The following is a 9,319-nucleotide window of genomic DNA, read 5'->3' as shown; positions in this document are numbered from 1 at the left end:
AGTCTGCAGCATTAAGAGATCAGCTGTGCACAGTGAGTGTGTGGAGAGGGATGCCACATTTCCGCAGTCCCACATCTAAGGCCCTTTCCCATTCATCTGTGTCTTTATCTTATAGCCCAGTGGTTTTCAAAGTGGGGGCCGGGGCCGCGAGGGGGTGCCAGGGGGGCCTCAGCAATTTGGAAGGAAAAATAAAAGCAACAAATAAATACATTTGAAAAATTTTAAATATACCTATTACTATGAGGGTTGTTATACAATGTCATTAGAATAATTTGTCGCATATCTGAACATTATATTTTCCATGATAATGACTGGGAATAATAGTAGAGTTATATCTCTCATATAGCAGAAAGCTTCAAATGCAATTTTTACACACTGTAGGCCAGAACCTTGTGGTATTTGGGGGGCCTTGTCGTGGAAAAGTTTGGGAACCCCTGTTATAGCCTATAGCCATCACCTTTCCTCCTTTCCTGAGTCACTCTCTCTTTTGTTCTTAGTTCTTCCTTCCTTTTTTGAAAACTCTGTATCTCTGAGGCCCCACCACTGTAAAGATGAGAGTTGGTTCAGTGTGTGTGTGTGTGTGTGTGTGTGTGAGTATGTGTGAGTCAAAGGGAGTATGTATGGCATGTTGTTCATGTCCATGTCGCTCTGTTTTGGGAGGCCAAGTACAGTAGCAGCATTTATGAAGCTTCAGTAAATATTCAGAAGCTGGTTGATTTGAATATTTCATTTAGTGTGCGGCAGCCCTCACCCCCGTCGTGTCATTGTTTCAAGAGCAGAGGAGTGTAAAACAACTTCTCCTGCTTGTCCGCTGGGTTGCATAACGTGCTAGAGATCCACCCCCATCTTCCCTATCCCATACCCCCACAGTAGGGGCCGATGAAGACTCCGAGTGACCTGGAAACCCTCCAGCCCACAGGCTTCCTTCAGGGGTCGCACCCAGGGCCTTTCCACCAACTGTCTGCCTGCATCCCTTCTCTCTCTCTCTCTCTCTCTCTCTTTCTTTCTGTCCCTCTCTCTCTCTTTCTCTCTCTCTCTTTCTCCCTCTCTCTTTCTCCCTCTCTCTCTCTCTTTCTCCCTCTCTCTTTCTCCCTCTCTCTCTCTCTTTCTACCTTTCTCCCTCTCTCTCTCTCTCTCTCTCTCTCTCCTGTCTCTCCTGTCCCTGAACACTAACCTTACCAGGCATTCTTGCTCCACCTGGGACTTCTGCTGTGACCAGGCAGGCAGCATCCGCAGTGTGTCACTCAGCCAAAAGCGGCCACACAGCACACAGCAGTAGTAGCAGCGCTGGTGGACACACACACACACACACACACACACACACACACACGTTTAGTTCCATCCCTAGTTGTCAGTTTGCTTGGGAATGTTTAAAGCACATTTGGGGCTTAAACGCTGTAATGGCTAGCTCAGGCAGCCACTATGTTAATGCTCAGACATGTTTGGAACACTTGGATGTGTTTTAAAACAAAGTGTGTGTTGTATTATTCATGTTTTCGGAGTTCGCTTGTTTTTTTTTCCCTGCTAGGCCCATGTACTTGTGGCACTTGAGGTCTGTTCAGTGCCGTGCAGATGGGTATGCCCAGAACCTGGGGCCACTGGAGGTGCTGCTGTTGAGTAACCACAGGTTACTGAGGTCACTTTGTGTAATTATTTGTGTGTTTGTGTGTGCGCGTGTCTGTGTTTGTGTGTGTGTGTGTGCGTGTGTGTGTGTAGAGAAGTGTCGCTGCTTCATTAAGCCCCCAGCTGGAGCAGCTGTCTGGCACCTCTGAGCGCCTCTGACGGAGTGTGGGTGAGTCGAGGTCAGCGTGTCCTCAGTCACACTTCACTCACTCGTAGACGCGGGACAAACTTTCCCCATCTTAAGCCGTCTGGAGCAGAGTGACTTTGAAGCAAAAATGAGGGCCAAGTCAGAGATGGACTCTGTGTGCGTAATCGGTTTAGCGTGCACTTTTGCGTGTAGATGCACTCCTGCGGCCTGCATGTAGTGTAATTAAAAATGTCCGAGAGATTGAGTGTAAAACGCATGCTCTTGTTGAGCACAGTCTGATTATGTAAGGGACAGGTGCATCTGGAATGACGAGGCCTGTAGATATTTAGATTTTTTCAGATTGAGATTTAGCTTAGTTTTCTTTCGGTTTATTTTTGTTTTTTGGGAGGAAATAACACCAACACAAAACCCCTGTGTGTGTGTGCGTGTGCGTGTGTGTGTGTGTGCGTGTATTGCGTGCGTGTTGCTGAGCTTCTACCATGTAAGGCTGAGGGAAAGGCTTTCAGCAGGACCATGGCTTGACCCATCACATTCAGTCACACTCATTCTTAAAGCCACCCAGCCATACTCGGCGATTAAAGCTGATTTTCTGTCTGATAATGGCCTTGATTAAGCTGAAACACACACACACACGCACACACATACACGCGTGCAGACACACACTTACACACATACAGTACTGGCTAGACCTGCCTGAAATAGCCATGCTCATTTCATTACAGCGACCAAAAAAAAAAATCCCCTGAATTAGTTCTCTAAATCAATTCCACTGACATGCCTTTTTAAGCAGGCAGGGCTGGCACAACAATTACTATGCAGCCCTACTGCTGTTAGAAAGAGCAATAGCTGTAAAACTGCATTTAGGACTTGAAGTAATAAAATACTCACTGCTCTATAATTAACTGTTGAGTAAAAAGCCATCATAAACCAGTCTTTGTAAAGCTATCTGTATTATGTAAATGAAGTAGACTTTTTTATTCTACTCTATTTACTGCCCTGTTTGTAAATGCTGTGATCTCAAAGTATGGAAAACATGCAGACCTATTTTTAAGGAGCTATCTGCCAAAGCTGTGGGTAGACTGTTGTGTGCGGCCGTCTGGTTCCAGTAACTCGTGAGCACAGGTTTCTTTGACTCTAGCAGTGGAGTGGATTGTTCTATATGGCGTGTTCCATGTGGTTGGGCTGCTTTTTTGTGATGTAGATGGTTTGCGAACTGTGTGTGTGGGTGTGTGTGTGTGTGTGTGTGTGTGGTGGGGTGGGATGGGGGGTAATGGCAAAGGTCAAGCCCTCAGGGCTTCGAATCTGACTGCCGGATGTCCCTCTGTCAACACGATCGATGGCCCAGCGGTGCTGTACAAAAGATCCAGCTGTCACTCATACACTCTGGCCTGGGCCTCCTGTACTGGTCAGGGCTTAGTGGACTGTCATGTGGCATCCCAGTAGGCCAGCCTAGGATATGCTAGCAGTGCCAAGCCATGGTCCCACTATGCCTGGCCAAAATTGTGTGCTCACTGGGCTGGAAGACTGAGGACCTGGAGCCCACCGACAGCACAGCACGCCCACAGTGTCACCAGCAGGTCTACATGGAGGGGTTGTCATGTCTCCGGGCTGTCAGGGGTTTGTGTACTGTGTGCACTGTGGTCTTTAGTTCATCTAGGACTAGGTTCAGGTTTTTGTTACAACTGCTGGAAATGACCAAGATATGTGACTGAAGACTGACTCTCTCTCTCTCTCTCTCTCTCCCTCCCTCAGGTCAATGGAACAGAGGCAGATTATGAGTATGAGGAGATCACGTTGGAGCGGGTAAGTCCACTGGACTCCTATAGGGCTCTTCTCGCCTCGTCTGTGTAATGACATGCTTGATATGCATGCTCTGAGCAGCTCCATGGGCCCCTGCATCAAATGGCATGAGACTCCTCTCCTATTACCTCTCGCGCCTCAATTATATAGCCCCTTTCAAGAGAGTTCCATTATCAGCATCATAGTTGGCCCCACAAGACTTCCTTTTTAACATTCCATATGTTATCTTAATGCAGAGGAAGTAGATTGGGGCCCAAATAGAACGTTCAAGCATTGTTTGTGTTTACCTTGTTGAAAGGGTCTATAGCCGACACATTGCCGCAGGGCTGCCCAAACAGTAGGTAACCGCCATATGTGCACTGACCCGCCTGAATTGGTTTTACTTCACATCCCAGAGACACGTGTGAAGGTCAAATTGTTGGACTTCAAATGGTTACGGTTATGGAAGTGTCCAAAGCTGCTTACAGAATATGAACATTACAATAGTTAAAATTAACAGTAAAAAACGTTTTAAAAAGTTGTTAAGCCTACATTAAGCAAATTAGTAATAATAACAAATTATCAAGTGGTTGGACTTCAAAAGTGCATTCTATAACATTCTCTGTGCAGAGTAGGCTCGATGGTGTTTTATGCCCCCAACGTAGTCTTCCAGGCAGCGCTGCCACTGTCGACTTAAAGGCACCTTATCCTAACCCTAACCTTAACCATAGCGCCTTCCAGGCAGCGCTGCCTTGAAGACAAGAACAAGACTTAAAACACCAAGAAACGCAGAGCTCAGCTCTATACCCGTCAGAATTCAGGACCTGTTACTTCTATCAGCAAACACAGTAAACACTAGTGTTCCATAGGCAGCCTGTTCCAACAACCATACATGCCTATGCCATAACACTACCTCCACAATGTTTGAGCGATGATGTGGTATGTTTTGGATCATGAGACTTTTGTTCTCCATGCTTTTCTCTTCCCATCATTCTGGTATAAGTTAATCATCTGTCCAAAGAATCTTGTTCCTTGTTTTCTGGTCTAGTCTAATTTGCCCTTACTGTTCTTGAGTTTCTGTTTGCACCTTATTGTAAACCCTCTATTTGTATTCATGTAGGCATCTCTTGATTGTAGACTTTGATAATGAAAAGCCTACCTCTTCAAGAGTGTCCTTGACTTGGCTAGATGGAAAGAATTCTGCTACCATCTGAATTCCATGGTCATCCAGGCCTTTTAGCATTGCTGAGCTCACCAGTGTGTGTTACTTCTTTTTAAGTACCAAACCGTTGACTTGGTCAGTCCTAAAGTTCCTGCTATCTGTCTGATAGTTTTGCTTCATTTTTCTCAGCCTAATTATGGCCTCTTTCACTTGCATCAGCTCCTCTTTGGACCGCATATTAAAAATACCAATGAACAGTCACCAAATGCAAATTTGTAAATGTTTGAATGAACTTCAGAATAACAAGCGTTCCGTGTCGTCACATTGTGGTGATGTACAGAGGAAAAATGATAAATGATAGTTTGTTGTCTTACTGTCCAAAGCTTCTTGAGAAGTGAGCTACTGCAGAGCAAAGATATCAAAGACCATACCAGCCAGCACAGACACATCATGATCACTGTGATGTGGTATTTTGACGTTGTTGTTAATCTGCCGTTTCATCTGTCCTCGGAGTACTCTGAGACTTGGATGCAAAAGTATACGTGTTTGATGTCAGAGGATTTCACTACATTTTTTTAACATGATGGTTTGGACTGACATCAGAAAGACAGTTCTCATGTTCATGTGTTTGGGAATCCCCTGCCGTCATGCTATTCCAATTGGAAAGTTCAGGAGAAAAAAAAACATGCTGATGAATATCATCTCTGCAAACTGTAGGGATATTTAGCATAAAGGAAACCAGAGAAAACAAACCATCTTTTAAGTGGTTTGAAGGAAAGGCATCTGTTGAATGATGGATCTTTTTTCGAGAGCACCTGCTTTTAGACAGGATTTCAATATGACGGCAAACCATTTTTTTTTTTTTTTTTTCACTAAAAGGCATGTGAGCCAAGCCAGCACTTTCAAGTGTGGACAGATTCTAACATGGATTCTGAGAAGAATAAAATAAAGCAGCATCTTTCCTAGCACACACAGTTGACTCTTAATCCCGCCGCTGCACTTTTCCCTATTTTGTTTCTTCTTTTGGCTATCGTCTTCTATGTGACCTAATTTGGCTGTGCGCTCTCAAGTGCACATTATTAACTGCGCATAAATAAACAATGTTGCTCCGCAAGCTGCTGGGTGCGCCTCTCGGCCTCAAGCTCAACACATCCGAGGGATGGGGGGGGGGGCTGCATTCTAATTTCTCCTCCTTTGATCGTTAAAGCTCAAGAAGCTTTTCTGTGATGTTTCACCACCTGGAATGAGAGCTCAGCCCAAGTCATTTTGCTCCCTTTGGAATAAGAGATTGTCCTCGTAAACATGTTGTCGTAGAATTAAGGAAATATACCATTAAACACTTTAGCCCAGTTTGGAGTCACGTTTTTATTTTTTTTTAAATTATTATTATTTCATTTATATAATTTATTTTATATTATCATTATTTGTATCATGACAGATCAGACAACCAAAGCCCCTTTTCCTGTTATACATGTGTGTGTGTGTGCACATATGTATGCATATAGTATGTGTATGTTTATATGGTGATTTTGTTTTTTGTAGGGCAACTCTGGCCTGGGCTTCAGCATTGCAGGGGGAACGGATAACCCCCACATCGGCGACGACCCCAGCATTTTCATCACCAAAGTCATCCCCGGGGGGGCGGCAGCGCAGGATGGCAGACTTCGGTGTGTGTGTGTGTGTGTGTGTGTGTGTGGGGGGGTTAGGGGAGTACATCAGGACCGCAGGGAGGCTCTGCTCTGCTCCCAGAGAAGCTTTTACAACAGGACCAGACACCCACCCAACTCCCATGTTTAGCATGTTTCTGTAGCTACACTCACCTGCAGGCTTATTGACACAAACACCACTGCACTCATAATTATGCATAAAACACTCACTATTGAGCTAAAACTACACACACGCATGGTCACACACAGACACACACACAGACACAGACACACACAGACACACACACACTCACAAACAGGGCTTGCGAGAGCTGTCAGTGGCTCATTAATGCCTGATAAGTTCAGAGTGGAGCAGTAGCGGCAGCAGCAACAGACCCAGGTGCTGGAGCAGGTGACCGTGGCAACAGAGCAGTGCAGCGTGGGGTCAGGCCAGGTCAGGCCCAGCGCTGCTCTACTTCCTCTGCTTGTGTCAGGGTGTGCTGCCCACAGGGCTGATAGGTGGATGAGTGGGTCGAGTGAGTGCAATGAGTGTTGTGCGGTGGTGTGTTAATGTGTATTTGTGTGTAGTAATATGTCTGTGTGCATTAAGCGTGTGTGTGCATAGGTAAATACATAGCTATAAATGTATCCAAGTGCAGGGATAGAACAGGCCTTTGTAGTTAGCATGTATTTGTGTATTTGTGTGCATGTGAGCGACTTGGATATCTTAGTGGTTAGTGGAGTGTAGTAGTCTTAACGTGTGTGTGTGTGTGTGTGTGGACCGTGGCAACAGAAACAGTGCAGCGTGGGGTCAGGCCAGGTCAGGGCCCAGGCGGCTGCTCTACTTCCCTCTGCTTGTGTCAGGGTGTGCTGCCCAGAGGGCTGATAGGTGGATGAGTGGGTCAGTGGAGTGCAATGAGTGTTGTGCGGTGGTGTGTTAATGTGTATTTGTGTGTAGTAATATGTCTGTGTGCATTAAGCGTGTGTGTGCATAGGTAAATACATAGCTATAAATGTATCCAAGTGCAGGGATAGAACAGGCCTTTGTAGTTAGCATGTATTTGTGTATTTGTGTGCATGTGAGCGACTTGGATATCTTAGTGGTTAGTGGAGTGTAGTAGTCTTAACGTGTGTGTGTGTGTGTGTGGTACAGGGTAAATGATGTGATCCTGAGGGTGAACGAGGTGGAGGTGCGTGACGTGACCCACAGCAAGGCAGTGGAGGCGCTGAAGGAGGCTGGCTGTAATGCGACCTCGTGCTTGGGAGAAATCAGGACTTGCGACAAGGTGGTGGAGATCAAGCTGGTCAAAGGACCCAAAGGTACAGTCTAACATCTCTCTCACTTGCTTGTCATCTCTGAGCCAGTTGAGAAATAGGGTTTCTCTCTCTCTCTCTCTCTCTCTCTCTCTCTCTCTCTCTCCCTCTCTCTCTCTCTCTCTCTCTCTCTCTCTCTCTCCCTGTCCCTCTCTCTCTCTCTCTCTCTCTCGCTGTCCCTCTTCCTCTCTCTCTCTCTGTTTCCAAGCTCCTGTCTAAACCAGACACTGGTTGAAGCAATAACACAGCTGGTGAAACAACAATGGGGGAATTTTATAGAATTTTAAAATGGGGGAATTTTATATACACTCGGGGTCTTCAAGTTGGATCATCACTGGATAATGACTGTTGAAGGGATTTTGGCCTCAGTGACATCAATGCTTTATCATTACATGGGTATAAAGGTCCAGCCCTGGTCTCTGACTTGTGCTCAAGGCTAAGCTGTATCTTTTCTCACAGACTGTCACACAGAGTATGGACATCAGGAGGCTGGAGGATAATGCCTCATCTGCTGAAACACAGAAATTGTTTTTTTAAGACATGTCATTTGGTGGCTTTGAAAACGAATTAAGTTGTCATCCGAAAGCACAGGCTTTTCGCTGTGCATCCTTGTGTCTGATTCCCTGCTGCGATGCGTGTCGGCACATAATCAGGACACAATACGCACATGTGATAATTAATAAGACGCTGCAATAAAAAAACACCTCTGCAGATTAATGTCCGTGTCAGGGCTGGGATCTGTCGTCCGGGACTTGGCCCTTGCAGAGATTTGCCTTTTCGTCTTGTCTAGGCAGTTGCTCCGATGCCCCCATCTCATTACCTCAACATCTCCTGCTCACACTTTTTTTTGTTTGTTTGTTTTTCATATTGCGATTGCAGTAATTATGCTACTGTTTGATCATCAGCATAAAAGGGGCCTGTTTTTGACATACATTTTTTTTTTAAGTACATTTTTAACAAGCAAATTATTTTGTCTGTTAATAGTCTGTTTATAGTTGTCTGTCTGTCTGGATTTGTTGTTTCAGGGCTTGGCTTCAGTATAGCAGGCGGCGTAGGTAATCAACACATCCCAGGGGACAACAGCATTTACGTCACCAAGATCATAGAGGGAGGAGCCGCGCACAAAGATGGCAGGCTGCAGATAGGAGACAAGCTTCTGGCTGTACGTGCAGCTTCTACTTTTCAGTCGTTTCACAGACTGCTTTACAGAACTGCCTAAAGTACTGTTTTGTGAACAATTTCTCTTTTCTTGCACTGTGTGTGTGTGCTTGCGTGCGTGTGCTTGCGTGCGTGTGTGTGTAGGTGAACAGCGCCTGTCTAGAGGAGGTGACCCATGAGCATGCCGTGACTGCCTTGAAAAACACCCCAGACGTGGTCTACTTGAAAGTGGCAAAACCCAACAGTGTCTTCATGAACGACAGCTTCGCCCCCCCAGACATCACTAACTGTGAGTGATCGTACCGCCTACCCCATGTTCCATCCCCCCCATCTCCTTTACCAGTCTCACATGCAGTCTTTGAGACTGAGGCTGTCCATAGTCCACAATAAAGGCTTCTGGTGTTTTCTGCAGCTGTCATGCTAAACCAAATCTGACATCTGTCAAGGGAATATTTGAGAATTTTGCATCATTACAATTAATTCCCAGTC

At 45.6% G+C, this 9,319-nt stretch overlaps 1 protein-coding gene across 27 annotated transcripts in view; it reads left to right on the top strand.

Moving 5' to 3' along the window:
• Positions 1-9,319, top strand: part of dlg1b (discs large MAGUK scaffold protein 1b) — a 91,734-nt gene that overhangs the window by 61,316 nt on the left and 21,099 nt on the right. For all 27 annotated transcript variants that reach the window (XM_048253602.1, XM_048253591.1, XM_048253579.1 and 24 more), the window contains 5 exons: positions 3,524-3,574; positions 6,255-6,379; positions 7,512-7,678; positions 8,698-8,834; positions 8,975-9,119. In XM_048253602.1, coding sequence (XP_048109559.1) covers positions 3,524-3,574; positions 6,255-6,379; positions 7,512-7,678; positions 8,698-8,834; positions 8,975-9,119 — 625 coding nt within the window. The remainder of the gene's footprint in view (positions 1-3,523; positions 3,575-6,254; positions 6,380-7,511; positions 7,679-8,697; positions 8,835-8,974; positions 9,120-9,319) is intronic.

The sequence above is a fragment of the Alosa alosa genome, chromosome 1, assembly GCF_017589495.1.
Source record: "Alosa alosa isolate M-15738 ecotype Scorff River chromosome 1, AALO_Geno_1.1, whole genome shotgun sequence".
NCBI lineage: Eukaryota > Metazoa > Chordata > Actinopteri > Clupeiformes > Clupeidae > Alosa > Alosa alosa.
This window is presented reverse-complemented; position numbering and strand designations above follow the sequence as displayed.